The following is a 24,701-nucleotide window of genomic DNA, read 5'->3' as shown; positions in this document are numbered from 1 at the left end:
TTGTTTGTTGGAAACGAATGGCAGGGTGGACTTGGCGGATTGGCTTTTGGAAAATCCGTTAGCGGTCGTCTGGTAGAAACAAATGACAGTTTGCACATTTGTTTTCTAGTTGCCTCTATTAGTTAGATAATCGTGTGAAGTTAGTCGGTGGACTGTAGGGCTTAAACCTTTCAGTAGTGTACCTAACTGATACTTAAAGTTGAAATGTGAAGTGGGATGTGTTTCATTAACTCTTGTTATCGATTCTGAAATAATCTCCCAGCTTTAGATGGTTTGCCATTTGGGCACCTGCAAAATCCGTGGCTTTTGTTGTCGGGGTGTGGTGCACCATATTGCTGTAGCCTACATATTGGTCACAGTCAGAATATCTAAACAGCTGTGGGGCCTTGAAAAGGGTAAACAATTTATGACAGATGCCTCCCAGTTTCTATAATAATCATGTGCATATCTTCCAAACTGGAAACTATGCTTCTGTTTTGACTTACTACACAAGGAGGGCTCATGGAATCATTACGGAAACCATCGAGCATGTGCTTTTTTAATTTTACATGTGTTACAGTTCTTACAAACTTCTGCTTTATATTTTCGCCTAAAATGCATAGAATGCTCAGGTGACTGACTATCTGCAACAAAATGAGAAGTAAGATTTGGCATATCCTGTTTTTTCAATTTATTTTCCTTTATAAGTTGGTACATACCGTAGACATTTATTTTTGTAGTTTTATAAACAAATAAGGAAATAGTGAGAGTTGGCAGTTTCAACATACATGGGAACCTTAAGCAGGTGGAATGTGAGAATATTGCGCAAAATGAAAAATAGGAAAAAGTGATATAGGAGACAGTAAGTAAACCATCTTTCGTGTGTAAATACCTTTTATTGTTTGTCTCTCTCTTGATTGTGTAGGGGTTTGGGATTCAGATAACTAGGAGAGGAAAAGATGGAAAGAGACTTAAAAATTTACCATATGAACCTTTAAATATGTTTTTCCTACAAATGGGAAGGGAATGGAAGTATTTCAACTTAAAAAGATTCTTAAGAAAGGAAGTATAAGTATCAGCATGAGGTAAAATTGTTTTTAGCTACACAAGCACTAAAAGTTATGTGATCCTTTCTGTTAGCTACTTAGCTACTCTTCTCCAGAAGATACAGCACACTTTGTCGATCAAAAGCTGACATCCACAACGAAAAGGAGGGGGGAGAAATAGGTTACTGCAGACCATCGCGAGAATTTCCTTTTTCTCTATGCTATTCTGCCTTTTAGGTTTTTCTCTTCGCTTGTCATTTTGAGCAGGAGTTTCTGCTCCTTTCTTTGCTGGAGATTCAGAATTCATAACTTGAGGATTGCTTGTATTCTGAAGCATTCCATCTTCCAGGGTCCCCGTTGTAAAAAGTAGAACTATCTATTAACTTATGTAGAAGTCATTAATATAAAAAGAAGCTATCTGACAAGTTGCTTGTTTTTTGTCTCTAGAATGGCATAATGTCAAAAGAAACATTTATCTGTTGGAGGAAGATATGTGAATAGAATATTAAGGAACTGAGACCCATGTCGTGTGTTTCTCATTGCTGCAGTACTACTATAATGTTGCAACTGGTGCCAAATATCATTCCAAAAAGGAAGTCCTAAGTTGTGCTACAGCAGAGAATGGCCTCCTTGGTACACCTGAAACAACAAAGGTTAACAACAGTGGGCTCTCTTCAAATAAGGAAGTTGATACTGTGAGTGTTCAGATCAACTGGTCGGATCCTGTAATTATTCTCGTTTATGCTTTCTTTGCCCTTAAATATGATTTTCTTGTACTGTTAGCAGATATTAGATAAAACAAATGATTCTCCTGGGTGGTTGCCCAGTGGATGGACAATGGAGGAAAAAACACGACAGAGCGGATCCCGCAAGGGATCAGTTTACAAGGTTTGTAATGTACATAGGAAGCATATAATTTTTCTCCAATTGTTGAGGGCATAGCTGCTATCCAGTTGCATTTTTACATATTCCATGTTAGGGTTATGGAAAAAGAATATGCTGTATAATTTCACACTTTCTAAAAGGTGTTTGAAATTTAAAAGATTACCAAATTTTTGCAATTATGATTGCTGTCAGAGCTTCTACAGAAATTCCCATGCTGAAGTTAATGCTAATATGATCATGTTCTATTTACTAATGCAAACACTATAAATGCATGCAGAACTTCTGTTTCTGGTCAGTGCAACCTGTGTTTTGGTCACATACAAGGGACCTGTTGCTATGTGCTTTTTTTGTCAGTCTCCACTACTATTGCCCCATAATTTGACTCTTATGTTTGAATACATGCAATTATCAGCTTAGAAAGTTTTCCCAATGGAGGTCTAAAATAAATGTTAAATGAGCTTTCATGTTTACTTTTTTTACTGAATGTATTAAGCACGGCACATTGACCGTCCATGTTTCATTTTTCTGCACCTTTTTTGTCCCATTGTTGAAAGTCATGAAAAGTGATAGTTAGAATTGGTTGAAAGGGTATTTTTTCTATGTTAGTTTCAAATCCAAGAATTCTTCATCGACGTGGAACCATAAGTCCTTGCCAAAATAAAAAGAACTGACTTTACAATGCCATGAGGCCATATTGGAGGCATGCTATGCCACTAATGCATGTGGCTTGGAGATTGTAACATAGATTGCAGAGAAGTTAAGATGTTACCATATTCTAGATTTCTGGAAGTTGCTGGTAGATCTCGTATTTTTACAGTTGCAATGCATGAAGATGCAGCAATTTGAAAGATTTTATTGTTAACAAAAATGATTGGATTTTTCCTGATAATGTCAACCTAAGAAATCATTACTTGTTATTAGTATCTAATGCAAAATCCTTTTGTGAGTGACTGGAAGGAAGCACAGGCCTCATTATCAGAATAGCACAAACCTCTCTTGTCTCATTTATTTCTCTGTCCTCACATTCCTGGCACAATCTGTTGTGCATTCCGTTGTATTTATATGTTCTAAGTTGGTGTCTTTATTATGAAGTTGGGTTATTCTGACGGGGTAATCTGGACCTCTATTTGTTTCACCACTTGAAGCTCTCCTGTTGTATACATTTTTAACCTACAGTTAAGATAGCCATTAGACATCTTATGGAGTCTGTGTTTTTTCATTTTCTTTCAGGTATATACTGATTTATCATCCGGAAGCAGGTTTTATTCACGGGCAGCTGTGACTCGATATCTGAATACTGTAGATCATTCTAACACCGTGACTGTACAAAATAAAGTACGCACTGGGTCTCTTAGTAATTTTTGGTGTCACAAACTGCTGTAATCATCTTTTCCTTTTCCTAGTCAAAAACAAATATTCCTTAGTTATTTGGTTTGCACTGCATTCAAATATTGAAAGTTGATATGATGCCAATCTTACAGACAAGAATCCAGAGCTATTTCGAACTATTTAAACACTTGAAACGTCATATTTTGTGCCCAAACATCCATAGAAACATGGTTGAAGTGTCTGCACAACCATGTTTTATGTGGGTTTGCCCATAGTGAAAACAATTCATGTTTACTAAATTAAGTTGTAAATTTTCAGTTTAGTTATTTTCTTGTGTTCGAACTTGTGGGTGAACCATCTATATCATTCTCTATATTTTATGCTTGCTTCTGGTTTTCGTATACAGGATTTGCCTTAAATTACTCCTGATTTGTTTATTTGCACTTAACATAAGGATACAGAAGATGGATGGTTCATTAATTTATGTTAATTTTGCATGACATAAGGCGAAAATAGATGGATGCTTCATTAGTTAAATTTTAGTATGAAACTGATCATTTTGGGCATTGCATTTATCTTTATTCTTCCTTTTTTGGGATATTTATCTTTCAGCTTGACAATGTTGATGAGCCCGTTCAGAACGTGTCTCCACAAGGCATATCCATGACAAGTACAGATCACATTCCTGAAAAGAACAACGGCTCTTTCAAGAGGGTTTGTAGCTCATTAGTTTATGTTATTACTTTTGCTTTAAATTATGCCTTATTTGTTATTTGCACTTGACATAAAGAGATAGAAAAGGCCAGTTTGTTAGTTTAAGTTACTTATTTTACGTGACATAACTAGACGTAGATGGATGCTCCATTAGTGTAATTTTGGTTTATAATCCTTAGTTAATTTTGCCCATGTGACTGATCTCTGTTTTCCGTTCCTGGATATCCATCTTTCAGCTTGACAATGTGGATGAGCCCTCTCCAGACATGTTCCGGGAAGGCATATCCATGACAAATACAGATCACGTTCCTGAAAAGAAAAAGAAGAGCAACTCATTCGAGACGGTTTGTAGCTCAATGCTGTTCTAGATCCAATGAAACCATCTTATGTAATTTCATCATCTGATATTTCAAGGTTATCCAGGTGGCTGTTGAGAGCTCAGCAGCTGATGACCTGCCACCAGGCTGGATAAAAGAAATCATTACAAGTAAATCTGGGAACAGAATTAGAAAGGATCCGGTAATTAATCCTTTTACCATTTGTTGGTACTCCAACAGTAAAGCTCAATGCCTTAATTCCTGGTGATTGTGCACTAATGCACTTTCCTTGTTTTGGTTTCAACATGTCTCTTGTGTTTGCTTATTATGTATAGTTGCTGAGTGCTTTTAGTCCAGATCAGTTTCTGTGTGCTACATCTCATCATGAAAAGTGTGCATGATTTCTGCAGTATTACACAGATCCAGTTAGTGGTTACGTATTCCGTTCCAAAATGGATGCCTTGCGGTATCTAAAAACCAACGATATTGGTAGCTGTGCTTGCAGACCAAAGAAAAGAGAGTTGGAAGATCTCAAGTTGATTAAGAATAAAGTCACAGTAAGTCAGCAACTTGCTTGACCTCCTTCGTGTATAAATAATTTGTTTTAGCCTTTTGTTAATCTTCTTCTGATATATTTTTGCCATTTCGTTATATTTAACTTGCACTTGATTACCCTTTTGGAGTGAGTTAAGCTGAACTGTTGGATTTGTTTCGTATAAGTGCAAACAGAAAGGTTTTTAATCTGTCACTTGAAGACATGGCAAAAGGTCAATATTTCCAACCTTTTCTTTTTACTTTGATGGTAAAATGATGTCTAGAAACGAAAGTTATGTTGGATAATAATTAAACACAACAAACTTGCTAGATGTATAACAAAAACATCCTCGTCCAAGTGCTGAAATACAACATGGCGTGCATTTTGTTCCTTTCCTGCAGTATACAACTCCAGATGTTTCATGAATTTCATGCAAATTTACAGCATATGCACTTCAAGCCCTTATAAGCGTGAGATTCACCTGCCTCATTTGTGAAATCAACCCACCCGGCCCCTCTTCTCTCTCTTTCTGTCTCTCTATCCTCTCTGTGTTTTTGCGCGCGCATGCGTCTTTGCATTACGTTTGCCGCCTGCCTGCATCTCAATGTGCACTTCTTTGTTGTATATTATTTATTTATTCCTTTTCTATTGGTGGGGCTGCGCAGGGTTTCTTTATTGAGTGAGGCTGATAATTGACTGCCGAGTTTGTTTGTGTGTTCATCAATTAAAAACTTATAATATCCATCCACCAGGGGATTTTGAACAGATGAAGTAACTACAATAAAAATCCCAGTCATTTGGCCTATGTTGATTTGTGCGATTCACAAGATATAAACAAATCTTGTCAATCGTTATCCAGGCCCTGTTGTATGCATAATGTCGCTTTCTCCAGCTTAATTGGAATGCTTCAACTTTGTTTTGGATTTCGCCAAAAGAAACTAAGCAATTTTTCCGTCACATTAAAGAATGTCCAGATACAACCAATATAAGTGCATTCTGAAATAGTAATCCTGATTGTCTGCTCTTTCCAATTTTATAATTTGGTTATGTAAGTTCTCTGAAAATCTCTATTTTCTGTTTGTAGTCTACTGTTCCAGCTAGTGAGCAGTTGTCTGAGCAGAAGAGACAGCTTTTTCCTGAATTATATGGCGGTATGAATAACTCAATTTAAACTAGCAATTTCGGGGTACACTAAGTTTGAGGGGTTCTTGTTAGCCATTAAACAGATCTGCATAACTCCGAGCCACTGAAAATTGATTGTGTGCTGCAGGTGGTGAAAATTCTGGTGCTGAAATTCCAGCAGAATCAGAGGCCAAGATCTTGAAACAAATGCAAGATAACTCAAATTCCAATGCTGAAACGGACAAGAATCCTGAACCAGCAAATGAAGTCCCTAAACCAGATGCTGGAGTTATGGCTGTAGATGTAGCTATCTCCTCCACAGTAACTGATCCCTTGTCCAATCAGAAGATTTTAGAAAGCGGGACAGAAAACCAAACTGATATAACTCCAGTGAAATCTAGAACATCGAAGAAAAGAAAGGATACAAGCTTGCCACAACGGGCTTCAAGAAGACTTGCAGGGTCTGAACCGGAGGTGCAGCCTAACTCGGTCTTGAATGAACGTTCTCTTAGGGCTGCGGCTAAGAGATCCTCCAGCAGTGAAGTCAATACGTTTTCCAGTCCGTCCGTCAAGGCTTCAGCTAGAATTCCTCTGCCATCTGATGTTGAGCCAGCAAAAGAAGAAACTCTTCCTGTAGTCGAGTCATCGGACAAAGCTGAAAAGCCTCCTACAGAGGACCAGGCTATTCCAGATGAGCAAGCAGGTACACAGGCTAGTGAGAAGCAACAGGATGACGGCAAACGACCACAAGAGTCGCAGCTTTGCTATGACTTTGGGGACTCTTGGTCCGATCCATTAGAGTTTGCCTTGAAGACTCTCAGGGGGGAAATACCAATAGACGATACTCTCTCGTTCGCTGGTTGCTTCGGTGAGCAGGTTGGCATTCCTTACAATAAGGCAGATGGATGCTTAAAAGCATCACAATGTGACGAGCCCATCATTTTCCAAAATGCGTTTGGCGACCATTCTGAATCATCAAAGCAACAGGGGGCCGTTAATGATCTGCCAGCTAATCCATCATCGTTCTCTCCCCTGGGTAATATCAGCTTCCCGACTTGTAACGGCTTCAACAGTCAATCCAGCACAGGGGCTGTGAAAAAGGATAGCCAGACGACATTTAATCCTTAGAAAGCAAAGCAGAATCCTAAGCTGAACAAAAGGTTAGTTTGCCAAAGAGATGCTAAATTATGTTAGGTCTAAATAGAATCACAATTGTGAATGGATTTCTGGAACCAGTGTGTGTGCCTTTAGCTTCTTGTTCTTGACATAGACATTATTGCTGCCTTTCTTGCAACCTTTGAGGCATTGAAGAAAAAGGTTTGTGCTCGATGATGGAGGATTATTGGAGGAATCTTTAGATGTAGCTTCAGGACCAGAATCTTTGTCTCCATCAATGCATACATGCAAACTCTGAAACTGCCCTTCCATGTAAAAACTATGTTATGTTCTGTCAATCCTCTGATAGTACTACACCTTTTGACATGTTATCATGCCGACCAACTGTTGCCATTTGTATGTTGCGGTATGAAAGAGCAATACATGTAGTTTGCCCAGCCTAGCATGAAATCCTGGGCTTCGGTTATTAATGTTAAACAACAGTGATTTGACTTTACAAAAGCTGTCTGTATGCCTACATTGGCTACACCCATGTCCTGTTTGGTTTTAATGTTTCTAGAAGTTGATTTTTGGAAGAACTCAGCTGCAACCTGGAGTTGCCGAAGCTGCAGCTCTTAGATTACGTGATCTGTACATCCGAGCGTTTTGAGGATCAACTTTTCCAGTAATATTCACATTCAGCTTGCTGATTTTTTAGTACCCAATACTGTCTAGATTGAAACATTGCATACTCTGTCATTCTTTTCTAGTTGTCATGGGACTGATGAAATACAAGATTTATGCTCTTTGACTATGAAAATACATAGTGTTATTAACTATAATGTCTCAATGAAAACCAATCCGGACATCCTCAAATTCCAAAATCACATGGTAAAGAACTCAATTTTTATTACCAATGCAGTTCAAATACAGAGCCACAAAGAGGTAATAAATCAGAAATAGCTGATGACTATCAACTTCAATATGAAGACTCCTTCCAGCCACCATAGCTTTCTTCTTGTTCACCAAATCCCTCCTCACAGCCTCTCTGCAATCAAAGCAATATCACTAATTCTTAATCACCATATGCATTCTCTCATCAAGTTCTTACACTACCGGGAAAAAACGAAAAAGAACACGACGGAAGCTGGATTTTTTACTTGCCTCGGGAGTGAAGTTGAGCCCGACTCTGATCTCGCCGCAATATTCTTCGTCCTTAACGACATTGTACGACATCGGCGGGATGCTTCCTTCAGCAAACAGCGGCTCAAGTGGAATCCTGCAATGTTCCGGCAAGATTAGCTTGTTTGCATTTCTCTACACGTCTTTTGCTCTCTGATTGGGAACACATCTGAGAAATTCTTGTAAGAGGAAAGAAAATGCTTTGAATCCATTTGCATGAACACAAGTATTTTTCTTGCTTTTGCTACGTAAATAGTTCAAAGTTGTTGTAGTATATATCGACTATAATAGCGATTGCTAAAATTTAATATATTAGAAATCAAGTGCAATTAACACAAAATACTACTCATTAGTATATATAAAGAGTTTTAGAATAAAATTTAATAAAACATTGTTCTCAAATGGGAAATTCATGTAGTAAAAAAAAAAAAATAATAACAAAAGTAATAAGAATCTATTCGTTATATATGTAATAAAACATTAACGTATATAGTATTTCATGATATTATCATATCTGGACGCAACCAATAATATCATCAAATCTGCCGTATCATTCGATATTATTGGTAATACATATATACTCGAAAAAAATTAACTATTGGTGGATATTTACGAATCAGGTAGGACTTTTCTAAATGTGTTTAGCCCAAAATTATCGTATACCGACCGATATGTGAACCATTACTTACAAAGTTTGAATCATCTGACTTAATATTAATGCTTTGATAGTCGTTTTGTCCTGTAATAACCTTTAGAGTTCTTGTCTGCAATAAACTCAAATTGTCTACAAAACTCGAGAACTTGGAGATCCGCATATATAAGAACATAGAAGTAAGAAATTACTCACTTTGCCTCTCCCACAAAATCATCCCCAGAAACGCCATCGCTGTCCAGTATCTTAATCAGGAGCTCCGGAACGTCATTAGAAAGCGCGAACACAAATGTCTCGTTCCACTCCGGATCACTTCCCTTTCCTGCAAAACAAGACAGTCGTGTCTGAAGCTGAAAAACACAATTAAAATGGAAAATCAAAATGAAGCAATGCTCTTGAAACAGTACTACAAGATCTAATTCTGTAAACCTGATGCAACACTGCTTTTCTTCTCCTGAGTACGACAAGTGATTGTCACATACGGATCCATGTTGCCTGATCACATGTAGTCATAGAATTATGACAAGAATGAGTAAACATCGAGTGACTAAGTTCAATGTACGGAGCCAAGATTGCTAAGAAAAGAACACATTTCCCATGAATTTCTAGTTCTTGATTCTGGGTAAAACCAGATTTGAACCCTTTTCTTGATTCATTACTACGAGATTTGGAGAGTGCAGATCAGCGAATTGTGGGGTAAACCCAAGTCAAAATCTCAGTGAAACTTACTTAGAAAATCCGTGTTTTCGAGGCCTTTAGCTCCGACAAGAAGGACTTCAAGAGTTCCTCGTACCATCTTTCTTCTTCAGCGACGGAATTAAAGTGAAGGGATCTCCGAGAAAATGCAGATCTTGATGAAGGAAAAAATCTGGGACTGATGTGAAAACGATGATGAAATGATCCTTTTGTCTGTAGCTGTTGTCCGATCAATGTACGAGTTGAAACTGATCAGACGAGGGGAGTCGACTATTTCTACGCGCGAATCAAGAACCGGGTCAGCCTGGAATTGGACCGCCATGCAATGTGCACTGACTGAACCGGAAGTTACTTATAAGTGGTAAATAATTGTTTGGTCAAATTACATTCTCACACCCCTAAAATTTAACTTAATTACAAATACATCTATATAAGATCGAAAATTACATTAACTTCGGTTGAGGTTTGCAACATATTACTAACTAACCCAATTTAAAAAGTGTATATGTACTTGAATGCCCTCATTCATTCCCAATAAAAAGAAAACAAATATAAGATAAAATTTAATGAAATGACCAAAATGTCCAAAATAGATAATATCATCTTACACCAATTTTATTTTATTTTTTCTCCGTCTTTCTATATCGTCTTCCCATGTCGCAGTTTCTTGAAATCTCTTCATTTATGTGGATCTTCATTTTAAAATAGTGCAACACTTAGGGGTGGGCATTCGGATTTGATTGTTCTGGTCCCGACCTGACCCAATTGGGTTCAAGTATTTTTTTTTCAATTTTTTTTTTTTATAAAAAAGTCGGGTATCGTACTACTCAATATTCGAATTAAAAAAATCGGGTTTGTGTTCAGTTAGGATTTCACTACTTGAACTACCCGATCGGATTCTTGAATTTTTATATAAAAAAAATAAAGAATTATATGTCGTTTTATATTTGAGTTTAGGTTACATACATTGCCTTTTCTTTTCAACCTTCTATTCTTCTTTTTTCCTCCCAACTACTAAGTCGCAAGACCCCCAACCCCAACAAAAAATTCTCTTCTTTCTCTCAAACCCTAAGTTTCTAAAATGTCATAACAAGATGATAGAATTAGAATACCAAATCCAAAATTAATATTATTTTTTATTTAATTAATTATAAATTTAATTTTTTATTATTTATTGTAAACTCAAACACTTTAATTTTAATAAAAAAATTGAAAAAAAAATAGAAAAAAACCTTTTATTAATTTTATTAGAAACAAAAAGAAAAGGAAAAAAAAGGCAATTTTGCCTCTAACTTTTTATTTTAAAAAAGAAAAAATTTGAGCATCCAATTAAATTGAGTATTCGAAAGTCGGGTATCCGATATAAAACGGATCGAGATCAGATAACTATTTTAGCTGCCCGAAAGTTAAGAAATTCGACCCGAATTATCCAAACTTTCATTACCCGATCCGACGCCCACCCCTAACAACACTTATTAAATGAAATGATAAGGGATGTCTTATGCGAAATTTGATTTAAAGAATTTTTTAGTAAAAAAAAACCAATACAATCATAGTTGGGATCTTTTTGGGGTGTTTTTTATTGCATATATATAAAATTTGTGGAACCTTATCGAATGAAATTATATGCAAGATGAAATAAATTTAAAAATTTAACATTAATTTCAATCTAATAACAATGCACTTATTGGTCCAAACTCGAGGAAATATGTATATACGTTAATTGTTTTAATCCATACATAGGAATTCTTTATGTAGGAAGTCACATTTGATTTACAATGTTTTGTGAGAAAAAAGGTATGGTGGTCTGAGATTTCCTTGGTTTGATCTGATCTGATCTGGAAGGGAAAGGACATGTTTTTTATAATGATTTTAATATCATAAAATTGTCAGAAGTCAATGATGAATGGAGTGGTCGGTGTGATGAATGATTAGTGAAGGCTAAGGTATGGTGCGAAATTATTGGGAAAGACCTAATCACGGAAAGTTGACTTCAATTATGGTAGGTCAATAAATTTCAGGCATTTTTACAAAAAAAAAAAAAACAAAGAATGCAATTTTAATCTCTTAATTTGGGATAATTTTTGTACTGCATGAATTGATTTTCACAATTTAATTTTAGAATTTTAAAATTTTGCGCAATTTTAGTTCATTTTCCTTTTCCGGCTAAATTGAATGAAAAATTACATGTGATTTGTGTACGACCTGATGAAATTGCAATTTAATAGGATTAAAAATGCCAACTACCCTATGTTTTCAAATTAAAATGATAATTTAATTGGGCCATATACAAAGCACATTCAATTTTTCGATCAAAAAGATTAAAATTATCAAAATTTTAAAATTATAAAAATAAATTATGAAAATTAAATCGAATAGAATCAAAATTACTGCTCCTAAATTATATGCATGATTCCTCCACTTTCTTAAGGTTTTTCATGGGATCGCATTTGTCACATGATTCATATAAAGAAATTTGAGATTAACTTAAAATTAATATTTGTGAGTTAATATTGCTGTGGGTATTATGTCATCTAGGTACGAGATCAAGATAGCATTTGACAATCGACGCCTTGAAGGAGAGAAATGCGAAGCCTGAGGAAGAGAATACGTAGGAGGCAACATATGATAATTTGATTTTTAAGCTTTGAAAGAAGCAATGCGATGCCAAGGTAATATGTGGGTACGAAGTGCTAGGAAAAGGAGGATATGAGGCATTATTAGCCTCATGTTCGAATTCCCAAAATAAAACATATGACAAGAATTTAGTATTCAGATACAAAGTTAGGAGCAACTATCTATGATTTCGTTTCCTAACTATAAAATCTACGAGCAAAATAGAGAATCTTCAACACTGATGCACCAAGGAAGATGAATTTGGGAGGTTCATCCAGGGAAAATCCTCCTATAAAAAGACTTCCATCCGAGGCCAAAAGATCATCTTGCTTGAGTAAACAATTCATATCACATCAAATTGGCGCTGTGTGTGGGAAATTCAAGTCATTAGATGGTAAGGAAAAGGATGTAATGGGCTCTCAAGGAGAGAAGGCGGTCGAAGGTTGGATGTATTCCTATCCTTGAGGAGCCACCTCGGGATGATCCTCAAGAGGAACATCTATCTCAACTACCTTCTAGCCTGAGATAAGCAATATCCGATAATATGAAAGCCCTATTAGAAGAAGTTGTAGAAAAAGGAGCCAAAACTGCCCTCAGATGGATACGAGAAGAAGGAAAGAAACTTCCCCAAAACCCCTTACATGGAGAAAATCACTCTCAAAGAGTATTCAAAGATTCGGAGGGAAGTAGTCGGGTTTTTAAATCAAAATGACCCGTGGAACCATTACCTAGGGATCCATGCATCGAAGCTTGAGATTATAATAATCAATTTATAGCGGCCATGGACTTAATAGATTCTAGTGATGCCACACTATGTCGAATTTCCGGCACTACTTTACTAGGGGGGCACAAACTTGATTCTCTCAACTTTCCCCGGGGTCCATTCAAAACTTTGATCAAATAGTCAAGGGATTTTGTGCAGCATTTTGCAGGTAATAAAAGGTATCCAAAAAACTCGACCTACTTATTTGCTGTAGTTCAAGAAGAAGGAGAATCTTTTTCCACATTTGCTAATGAGAGATATATCTAATATAAGTCCAAAACTCCTGTCGGGAATAATGGCTCAAAGACTTCGGAATGGGGGACTAGTTGATTCCTTGATAGGGGAGCCAACCACTAATTGGGATGAATTGCTGATGAGAACTAAAAAGTTTATCCTCATTGAATAATCGAGGAAGGTGAAAAATTCTTATCATCCCCGGAAGGATTACTCGAAAGAAACCACCAAGAAAACTTATGAGGAAATAAGGAAGAACATTGATGTTGTGTGAAAATTTACACCCAATTAAGTACCACACCGATGCAGGCTCTTACAGTTAGAAAAACAAACATGTGAGATAGCCTTCCAAGATGAAAGACAATGAGGATCGTCAACAATCCTCTAAATACTAGAACTTTGACCGAGATTGAGGGCATAACATGAAAGAATGTTTCATTTAAGTTAACAAATGGAGAGATTCTTTCAAATGGGATTACCAAGGATACAATTATATAAAACTCACTAAGAAAGACCAAGAAAAAGCCAGCTTCATAATTGAGCAGGGATTGTATTGTTACGATGTGATACCATTCGGGTTTAGAAATGCGGGAGCCATTTATCAAAGGATAGTAAACAAAATTTTCTCCCAGTAAATATGAGGGAACATGGAGGTTTATGTGAAAGACATGTTAGTCAAAAACTGGCACCATAGCAGTATCTAGAGGATCTGAGGGAATGCTTCACACAGTTAAAATGTCATGGGGTGAAACTCAATCTAAAAGAGTGTATTTGGAATAGGAGGAGGAAAAGTTTTAGGATGTCTAGTCTCCTAGGGAAGGATAGAAGCAAACCTAGTATCATGGCTATACAATAGATGAAGGAGTCGAAGTCCATAAAAGAGGCACAACAACTCATGGGAAAGGATGGCTGCCCTGAACAAATTCATCTCAGGCAACAGATAGTGGTCTACCTTTTCTTAAAGTTCTCAAACATATAAAAGATTTCCAATAGACCAAGGAATGTAGCCAAGTTTTCATAGAATTGAAATCCTATCTGGTACGATCCCCCTCCTGAATAAGCCTGAAGAGGGAGAAAGATTGTGGATTTACCTAGCCTTATCTAACGAAGCAACTAATGTCGTCCTAACTAGGGAGAAGGGAGGGATCCATTTTCCCGTCTATTACACCAATCATTACTACAAGGAGTTGAGATTAAATACGACCCTATGGAAAAGCTAGTTCTCGCCTGAATTCACACGCTCGAAAATTATGACCCTACTTCTTAGTGCATCCTCCCACAACTTTTACCAATCAACCACTAAAACATGCCTTACAAAGAAGTACAGACACTAGGATGGCGAAATTTTCGTATGAGCTCAATCAGTTTGATCTAGAATACCGACCTCGAATCTCCATCAAGGCTTAGGCACTAGTAGACTTTTTTAGTCGACTGCCGGATATAAGAGAAAGATAAAGCAGAGGAATGGATTCTATACGTGGACGGGTAGGCAACAAATAAACAAGCAGATGAGGTGTTGTCTTAATAAATCTTGAAAAGGAAGAGCTCCAATTTGTAATTGGGTTCGATGAACCAATCTCCAATAATGAAGTGGAATACGAGGCTCTTCATCCGCCGAAAATGGAGTAAGGTAAATGAAGATCCATAGAGATTCCCAACTTACGATCGAACAAGTGTTGGGAACATATGAGGCTCGAAACGACTACTGGAATGAGTAAAGAGTCTTTGTCTTAATCCAAAGCGAGTGAATTGGTCCAAATTCCTAACTAAAAATAATCGAGCGGATAGGTTAGCTAGGATAGGGAGCCCTGCATGGATGGTATTGACACTGCCCAAATCACTTTGTTGACACAAAGCCCTGAGGGTCAAACTTACGAGATGAATCGAATAAAAAAATCATGGATGGATATAGAACTATCAATGGGTAGGGCACCTACCCAGACCCAGAACCAAAGAAGGCCCAAAGAGAAAGATTTGTACCCAAGCCCTACCCAATTCATTAATTTCAACTCAAGACCCAGTCAGACCCAATTTTTAAGGTAAGGTTCGACCAGACCCTTTTTTTTTTCTTTTCTTTTAAAATTATATTTTTCCTTAACTTCCATCAAACAAAACATTGCTCAAACAAAAACATGGTAAAAATGACAAAAGAGATTATCTATATATTACGGTGACAGTGTGAAGGAAAATCTTAAGTATGAAACAAAAAGTTAGATGTTAAAGTAACTCATAAACAACATTTTCTTATATTTCGCATAATCTATTTGGAGCCTGGAGAAAATTCATTTCCTCATAATTAAAGATCACACAACAGAAAAACGCATCCTGTCAACTTTATCACCAAAAATATGGGGAAAAGAGAACTCCAACAAACTATCTTCTACATTAATAAGGTCTAAATAAACTGAAAAGTGTTTGATGTACATTATATATTTACTGATCACACCATCCCTTTTTTCCTACAACTTGGGAAAACATGTTATTGCCGCTGCTATTTGTTACTTGAGGCCTGCATTACAATGCCATCAGCATTATTTCAGAAGACACAAGATATGAAGACAAGATGACATCATAATGAATTTAAAATGGCTTATTACAACATGGAGATAATTCGCACACTAAGCACAATATCACATTTAGCAAATGGAGAAACTTGTTTCCATAAATTGATTCACCAGAACAATTATATCTTGCCTTATCATAAACTAAATCATGACCACAACCTCCCCTTCCCCAAAACTCTTGTCAGAACTGAAAATAAATAACCTTATGTGTGCACGGAACATTAGGCTTAAGCTTATATTTATTCACCACTTTAGGTATAACAAAGTATCTGTCTAACTTCTATTCCTGTGTGTCTAAAGAAATTGCGTATAAATCATGGTTGTTTGTGAAATAGAAATCAAACAAACACCCAAACAAGAGTGAAAATAGAAATCAAACTCAAACTTGTAATACTAAAAAAGAAAACAAACCCAAAAAAGAGTGATGACCCCAAACCCACACAAAAAAATTCAACTATACATCAAAAAGAAAAAAAAAAGAAAAAAAAGTCCAAGAATCTTAATGTAATTATATGGAATTTTTCTTAGTATAGCAAACTTACATTCTTTTTGGGTGGGTGCGCAAAGGTGCGGCAAAATCGGCGGATGTGGTGGCGGAGGAGGCGAGTTTGAAGGAGGAGCGAGACAGTGAGGTTGATGAGAGATGAGATTGAGAAAGCAGAGAGGGGGAATGATTTGGGGAACTACAAAGAGAATTGGGATGTGTCTGGGTAATAATAGGTAGGAGCGGGTCTCCTACCCGACCCAGATCCAATTCTTTTAATTCAATGGATCTAGACCCATTATTATGGTAACTTTGGCCCATTTATAGGCATAGTTGGATGGATCCAAGATTTGATCGAAAATAGAAATTTAACAGGAGACAATATGGAGACAAATAGAATAAAAAAATTATCAGCACGATTTTTCACAAAATGAGGATACCTTTTCAACAAATCCTTCACTTTGTCAGCATTACGATGCTTACGACCTAAAGAGACTTGGGAAGTAATGGGAGAAATTCATGAGGGATGCTGTAGGAATCACAGAGGAGGAAGGAGTCAAGCTAAAAAAATTATGAGGAATGGGTACTTTTGGCCAACCATTCAAAGAGACAGCATGCAATTGGTGAAAAAATGCCCTCGCTACTAGATACACGAAAATCTACACCGTGATTCCGGAGTCAAATTTGAATTTACGAACGCTTCCTGCCCTTCGACCATTAGGGAATAGACTTGGTAGAACCATTTCCTTCATATCAGGGGCAAAAAAAAATTCCTTATTTTCGAATTTATATTTTCAGCAAAAGGAGTACAAGTGACATGTTATGAAATAAAAGTTTACTTGCTAAAGCATGATCTTATATTTTCGACAGCAAAAGGAGACATACATGAAGCATAAATTGCTAAACATCAAAATAGATATCCATCGATAAAAACAAAAGGTGGATTGAGACCACGAAGGACTAAAATCGACTATGATCGCTAAAATAAAAGAGTGGGCTATGACTACTTAAACTTAAAACAAGTAGCATCATCTATATCATCAAGGAAATTTAGTACATCAAAAGTGTTATAGATGACTAATTCCTTACCCTTATCTCTATCCACTTGCTCCCCACGTGTAGTAGGTATATCTCGACCAACCGACTGCTGTGCCTCATCCTTATACTTCTCCATTGTTGGTTGTGCAATAGGGGCTGAGTGTCACACACGCTGCACATATACATTCACTAGTGGTTTTAGGGCTTTTTTGGTGGAACAATCTTTAGTAGCATGTCCCAAGCTTATACAAGTGGTGCACTTTGGTGGAAGCCACTCATATTCAACATCAACCTTGCATGCATGTTCCCCTCCTTCCTCCGTCGGCGACATGATAATCAAATGCTTTGGTAGCTTTGCGTTAACGTCAACCATGACACATACATGAACGAAATCCAGTCTCGTGCATGCATTAGTGATCGCATCTGGATATAGCGGTCTCCCAATGCCACTCGCCGGTACTTAGACCATCATTAGTCCACAATTCAACCGGTAAATGCTGAAGTTTGACCCAGATTGGCACTTGCGTATGTTTCTATTTGCGTAGGATCATGCCCGGCTTTCACTTCTGCAACACTATTAGTTGTCCTTGGAACAACCACGGGCCTCCCTGAATGACTTCCTCCATAGCCACAACCGTCTTAAAGCTGAAAAAGAAAAACTCAATCGTCGTGGTTGTGACTTCCATCACCAACAGCCAAATAGATGTGACATAATCTTTCACATGGTGATAATACGAGCATAATAACCCACCACTGTCGCATTCCATCTTCGTGAACCTTTCCGGATAGTATCCAACGAGGGTCGCACAATTATTTTCCCATTTTGCATCGTGGGTGGCACATATGACAATATTTTACACGTCGAATTATGAAACACATTGGCAATTTTATCATCAGAATTCACAATATTCGAGCACGGGTGAAGATGCACATTACCGATAAAAATATAGATCAGTGAACTCGTTGGAATATGAAATTTGCAGCAACATTCCCAGGTATCGAACTCCTCAAATCTGGATATTATCAGCTTCCTTTTCCGCTATAAGAGTGACCGAAAAATCTGGCAACGAGGGGCGAATTGCAGTAAGGTTGTCTGCATGAGAAACAACAAGAGATGTGACAGCAGCAGCCACAGGTTGGAGCTGCATCGCGGCGATAGGAAAAGTGGTCGGAGACATAGCAGCAACAGAAACAATAGACGCGTCTGTAATCAGTTCCTAGCACATGGGCAACGGAACCATAGTACGAGGCGGAATCATGCGAGGAGGACGCGACAGCAATGGCGGACTCTCATCTTCTTCGTCAAAATTCTCAGTCCAACATCTTTGTAAGTCTTTCAACGCAGTGATTGAATCTGCATCCCTTTGTCTATAACCCAATGAGACAACTTCAGAAATTGAGCGAATCGGAAGCTGTTCGTCTCCTTCGCGCCTCCATCATTCATGGCTGCAGCTTTCTTATTACAGAGAATGGTTTCCTCTTCGTCCGAACGCCCCAATTCATTAGCAATGATACCATCCATGGCCTTCGGATCTCCTTCATCTCCAGAAACAGTCCCAGTTTCGCCATCATCCTCCTCAGCCGAGTTGCTGTTGTGTGATGTGTGTGAGATTTTAGGTGTGCTAGTGTGTGTGAGAGAAGAGAGAGTTTTAGAAGAGTCCATTCTTTTTAAAAATAAACACGATCACCTTGTAATATATAAAAAAATTAGTTTTTACTTTTATTTACTCTATTACCCATAATATATATATATATTTATATATAATTTCTCTCCAATTATGTTTTTCCTTCTCGCTGATAATACCATACAAAATTGCCAAAGAAAAAAGAACATAATCGCTGAAGAACCACTGCATCGAAGTTAACAATCAGGTAAACAATCTTTTTAGTAATTTTTATTTATTTAAACTAAATAGTTTAGAATAACTGAAAATACTCATTTTGAATATTTTCATTAATAAAAAATATTGTTATTCTTATTTGATAAATATTTTTATTAATAAAATTTTTAAATTTTGATATACTAAAATTGGATTAGTATAATATTAATTTATTTATTTTCTAATACAAAGTGAAGAGAATGGTAATTTAGTAAAATTATAAAGTTGGTCTTTTCTTCTCAATCTGTTTTCTTCTCACCAAATAAGAATTTTTTTTTGAGATTTACTCCTCTTCCAATCATACCAAACAACATAAAAGAAAATTATTATTCTTTCCCTCCCCTTTTCACTCCCCCTCCCCTTCTACTTTTCTTTTTTTCATATTTAAACCAAACGAACCCTTAAGTAAGCATCAAATCCTGGTCGTGGGATCATTTTGACAAAGATTTACCAGATTCAAACATAATGCATACAAACGTCAAAATCAAAATTCTCTTTGAGAATTGTAAACATGGAAAATTGTGAAAACCCTTTATCCATGATCATCTGTGTTGCTTGTTCAGAAATTAACAACTACGCAATAAAGATAAATTCGAACGTGATCATACTTTACTGTTTCATTATCCGATAAGGTCTGTACCTACAGCCCAACTTTTCAACATTATTTATTACAGGCAAATGCCTGTGTCAATTTCGGATTCTGCTATTCATGGGCAGAACACAACCCTGTAATTGGTACCAGCCGGGCAAGTGAAAAGACTTGTCGGATCATCCTGAGGATAGCTATATGCATCAGGGCACCTCACCTTGAAAAACCTCGAATAATCTTTTGGGCTGCAGCTTCCAGGCCTGTTAGTACAACAATACTAATTATTACGAAAAACAGTACACGGGTTGTTACATCCACCGGGGACCCAAAGCACGTTGGGGCACTCTTCGTTGATCCGGGCGGTGCACCTGAGGTTCCGACGAACATTAGTTGTTGGGCTGAATTCCATCGGAATATTGAACCCAGATACAAGGGAGATGTCAACAAAGTCCAAGTTACTGAACTGGTTCAGGGCGAATTCGGCTAGGGTGTTGGGGGCTCGGCCGTAGCCCTGTCATTCTAGGATCACATTACAATAAACAATCTGGCACTGGCCTCGGCCACTACCATCGAAGTTGCAATTAGTCTATCCCCAAATTCGGGCCCGCATAGTGCTTGGTGAAACGTTAATTTACCAAGACTGACCGGGGTTGAGCCTTCTGCCGCCACCAGGCGAAACAGTGGCCCAAACAGTGTAGCTGCATCGGTTTGTGATGTCGAAAGTGGCTGCATGGGTGAAAGTGAAGAATGAGATTGCCAGAATTCAAGCTAAAAGGGTGAGAGTCTGTTGGAATACAAAATCAAATGAACAAATGAAAGAGGCAGCAGTCGGGAGAAAATTGAGTTCTCCATTTTTCTGTAAACAATCTCTGTAAAATCTGTTGTACAGGGGAAGACGAAGGCTGATACGAAAAGATATATATGACACATCAGCTAACTACCTAATAACCAACTAACAGAATTAATAATGACCTGGCCGAATAGAAACACGAATAAGTGATGCAGCACTCCACATAAGCAACTTATCAACAATACAAAGAAACGTGTTTCTATAATACGACTTCACCCTGTATCTAAAATTCCAACGCCTTCTTCATCATCAACCTGCTTTTCCTTTATTAAATGCACAGACTCAGCTGCTGCACTTCATGTTGTTGCTGGTGACTAACTCGAACAGCCCCCCCCCTCCCCACAAGTGGGACTGGGATCGAAGGAGACGAGGCCCAACTTGGAGGTGAGTGACAAGAAAGACTTCAATGGTACAGACTTGGTAAAGACATCTGCCAATTGTAAAAAACCAGAAACAAAGGAAGGTGACACAAATCCATCCTTTTAGGCATCTCTAACAAGATGACAATCCAATTCAATGTGTTTAGTTCGCTCGTGGAAGACGGGATTCACCATTATATGTAATGCGGCCTTATTGTCACAAAACAAGTCAATCGGATGAGAAACATGGATGTTAAAATCAAACAGTATATAGGAAATCCAATGAAGTTCACAAACCGTCGAAGCCAAGACACCAATGCATCACCAAGGAAGATGCAATATCCAGTAAGAGAACGTCTAGAGTCTAGACATGATGCCCAATCTGCATCACAGAATGCATGAAGAGTGAAGGAATTGGTTGCTGGAAAATATAGCCCCTTGGAGGGACATCCCTTAAGGTATCGTACCACATGCAAAGCAGCCTTCCAATGCGAGTCACAAGGTTGATTAAGGTACTGGCTGAGCTGCTGTACGGGATAAGAAATATCTGGTCGAGAAAATCCCAAATAGAGTTGTAAGTGAATGGAATAGATGAAGATTAGTGCATATATGATTTGTAGCTCCAGTGTCCAATATCCAACAACCTAAATCAATCCTTGAGGGTGTAGAAACATTACCAGCAAATTTGATGTTCTCACTGCAAGCAAAATTCAAATAGCTGGTGATAGGATCACTAGCTGCATTGTTTCTTTGCATGAGTTTGATCAGGTCAGCTATTAAATCTGTCATCTGCTTAGCATTATTATTTTCTGCAGAAGTATGTTGTTCATTCGTTGTTGCAGCTGCAAAGGACTTAACCCCCAAGACCTTCTTCTTCTTCTCATCCAAAGTCTTGTACCAATCTAGTACACCATGGACTTGAAAGCAAGTATCTAACGTGTGGCCTGTTTTATAGCAATGCGCACAAATCAAGTTTTTCTTGTCCATATATGACCTTCTCTTATTCTGAAACCTGTCAGCACTCTCTTTCCTGATATCCTTTGAAGCAAATTGATAAGCCACATGTGGAGGTACAACAACCACTTCAGTAAGTGTTTGCCTCTGCTTTTCAATTGTGAAAAGCATAGAGAAAGCCCATTCGAAGGTAGGCAAAGGATCCTGCATTAGCACCTGGCTTCTTTCGTTGTCGAATGTCTCATGAAGCCCCATAAGGAACTGCATCAATTGTACGTGCTCATTTTGTTCTTCAATAGCCTTATTCACCCCACAAGTGCATTTTGGATTAGGTGCAAAACTTAAAAGTTCATTCCAAAACATCTTCAACTTGGTCACATAAGCAGTAAGGGACAAATCATGCTGCGTAATAGAGGAAATTTTTTGTTGAATCCGATAAATCATCGGTCCATTGCTTCTGCCGTATCGAATTTGTATTTTTAACCAAAGTTCCCGAGATGAATTAACAAACATAAAAGATTCAACAATTTCTCTGGAAATGGAATTCCATATCCAGGAAGTAACCATAAGATCAACACAACGTCACTGTTCAAAGGATGTTGATCCTGTCTCTGGCCTTGGAAACGGACCATCGATGAAGCCGAGCTTCATTTTCGTACCTAAGGCAATGTAGATAGAGCGACTCCACGGTAGAAAGTTCGTCCATCCAGAGGAGAAGTAGCCAGTGTCAAGCTAGAATTCTCCGAGGGATGAATGTAAAGCGCTTCTCGCTCCACCGCAGCTCTGTTTGAGCTTGGTTCTGCCATATTTCTTCAATTCAAAGGTATCCCAGAGACCTTCATATAGAAGGTTGTGATACCATGTTGGAATACAAAATTAAATGAACAAATGAAAGAGGCAGCAATCAGGAGAAAATTGAGTTCTCCATTTTTCTATAAACAATCTCTGTAAAATCTGTTGTACAGTGGAAGACGAAGGCTGATACAAAAAATATATATGACACATCAGCTAACTACCTGATAACCAACTAACAGAATTAATAATGACCTAGCCTAATAGAAACACGAATAATTGACGCAGCAGTCCACATAAGCAACTTATCAACAATACAAAAAAACGTGTTTCTATAATACGACTTCACCTTGTATCTAAAATTCCAACGCCTTCTTCATCATCAACCTGTTGTTCCTTCATCAAATGCATAGACTTCAGCTGCTGCAATTCATGGTGCTGTTGGTGACTAACTCCAACAAGGTCTTTGATGAAGCCCATGTCGTTCGAATTAAGATCAATGACTTGTAGTGTGATTTGGAGAACAAATAGGGTTGGGGTTTACATATCGAAGATTGGCGGCCAAGACATATTGCATGTCCTAATAATCTTCCTACGTTTTAGTTAGACATTTCAAAGATGTCGATAAGAACGTCTGGTACTGATCATGTCGATTCTTGAAATATTAGCATTCCAGAAGGACTGTCGGCATAATTTGGACGTGGAAATCCGCATATAGTACAATGTTGGAAATTTCTCTGAATGTACTGATCTTAAATGGGCTGCTCTCATTTTCTGTCTCCGTACAAGTTTCAATTGGGAGCTAGCCTAGGATGTTTTTTCATTACAAGTGGTTTAAGAAAAATCAGAGTGGAATTGGAAATAGATAATTTTTATTTTTAAAATTGCTTTTGAAAATACTGAAACTGATTTTTTAAATATAGTTCAGTGGAGTATTGGATTTTGAAAGAAACACCTTAGAGAAATAACTTCTTTTATTAGGGGTTAAATGAGAAGGGCGTTGTAATTGTTATTCTGTTCCTACTTCAGGACATGAATGCGATTCCAAAAATATTTTAGGGGTGGTGTGTCAAATACGAAATTCAACAAACAAGATGATCTTCATCTAATTTATGAGGGGGAAAAAGGTTATTTTCTTCTATGTGATAATCTTTAAAATTTTACGAGAATTTACGTTCATTAGTACCAACTAAAGTCACACACGATGGATTTATTAGCTCAAATCAGGTTCGATTGAATTAAATATACAATATAAATATAATATACTTGTCATGTGGCAAATTATTTTTTTTTATACTGTACACCAATCACAGAATAAATATATTGTATTTGTCATATAATTATTTAAATTCGACGACAGTCAATTTGTATTAAGTTTTCTGCCTAACAAGCTACTTGACCAGTTATTTCTCTGTCTTTAGGTCCACCCAAGATTAGCCTAACCTTATTTCATGCAGAGAATTTAGTTAAATAAAATTTAATTCTATGTATTTAAACCTTTTTTCCAGGCAACATCCGCAAATAAAAATTGAAAACATTATAATTTTGATCTTGTAATTTAAGAGGTGGTATTTTTGGTTCTGTACGAATTGATTTTTGCAATTTAGTCCTATAATTTTATAACTTTGATAATTTTAATAGTTTTTTGGCTAATTTAATCAAAAAATTATGTGTGACTTGTACATGACCCAATTAAATTATAATTTTAGTTTTATAAATCAATTGATGCAGGATAAAAAAAATATTAACTCTCCTAAGTTACAGGAATAAAAATGCCAACGACCACTATGTTACAGGACTAAAATTACAATTTAATTGGATCATATATAAATCACATGCAATTTTTCGGTCAATTTGACTGGAAAAAGATGAAAATTACAAAATTAATTTTTGCAGGACAAAAAATATTGCTACCCCACATATATTACATGAGGAAAATTACATTTTTCCCATAAAAATTTTATTTTACGTTTCTTATCTATACCTATATATCATTGAAAAACGCAAAATATAGTTTTTTTTTTTA

General features: G+C 37.0%; 2 protein-coding genes across 3 annotated transcripts in view; one reads left to right on the top strand and one right to left on the bottom strand.

Moving 5' to 3' along the window:
- Nucleotides 1-7,717, top strand: part of LOC105157598 — an 8,517-nt gene extending 800 nt beyond the window's left edge. Inside the window, exons 2-10 of one of the 2 annotated variants that reach the window (XM_011074010.2) lie at nucleotides 1,574-1,720; nucleotides 1,809-1,913; nucleotides 3,141-3,245; nucleotides 3,852-3,953; nucleotides 4,190-4,297; nucleotides 4,377-4,472; nucleotides 4,681-4,827; nucleotides 5,890-5,956; nucleotides 6,076-7,717. In XM_011074010.2, coding sequence (XP_011072312.1) covers nucleotides 1,574-1,720; nucleotides 1,809-1,913; nucleotides 3,141-3,245; nucleotides 3,852-3,953; nucleotides 4,190-4,297; nucleotides 4,377-4,472; nucleotides 4,681-4,827; nucleotides 5,890-5,956; nucleotides 6,076-7,055 — 1,857 coding nt within the window. In that variant the 3' untranslated portion in view covers nucleotides 7,056-7,717. The remainder of the gene's footprint in view (nucleotides 1-1,573; nucleotides 1,721-1,808; nucleotides 1,914-3,140; nucleotides 3,246-3,851; nucleotides 3,954-4,189; nucleotides 4,298-4,376; nucleotides 4,473-4,680; nucleotides 4,828-5,889; nucleotides 5,957-6,075) is intronic. The other variant, XM_011074014.2, reaches the window with a different exon arrangement.
- Nucleotides 7,899-9,861, bottom strand: LOC105157589 (elicitor-responsive protein 3). Its single transcript, XM_011074004.2, has 5 exons — nucleotides 9,586-9,861; nucleotides 9,286-9,351; nucleotides 9,052-9,178; nucleotides 8,187-8,301; nucleotides 7,899-8,070 (listed from the first exon to the last, which is right to left on the bottom strand). The coding sequence occupies exons 1-5, from the start codon at nucleotides 9,650-9,652 to the stop codon at nucleotides 8,002-8,004; spliced, it is 444 nt and encodes a 147-aa protein (XP_011072306.1). The 5' UTR covers nucleotides 9,653-9,861; the 3' UTR covers nucleotides 7,899-8,001.

This window comes from Sesamum indicum, linkage group LG1 (assembly GCF_000512975.1).
Source record: "Sesamum indicum cultivar Zhongzhi No. 13 linkage group LG1, S_indicum_v1.0, whole genome shotgun sequence".
Lineage (NCBI taxonomy): Eukaryota > Viridiplantae > Streptophyta > Magnoliopsida > Lamiales > Pedaliaceae > Sesamum > Sesamum indicum.
The sequence above is the reverse complement of the archived record's forward strand: the minus strand, read 5'-3'. Positions and strand labels throughout refer to the sequence as shown.

Coding starts and splice junctions, on each gene's coding strand:
- LOC105157589 (XM_011074004.2), bottom strand. CDS start 9,652: ATGGTACGAGGAACTCTTGAAGTCCTTCTTGTCGGAGCTAAAGGCCTC. Junction 8,302..9,051: donor GATTTTGTGGGAGAGGCAAA/GTGAGTAATTTC, acceptor GGAACATTGCAG/GATTCCACTTGAGCCGCTGT. Junction 8,071..8,186: donor GGCTCAACTTCACTCCCGAG/GCAAGTAAAAAA, acceptor CTTTGATTGCAG/AGAGGCTGTGAGGAGGGATT.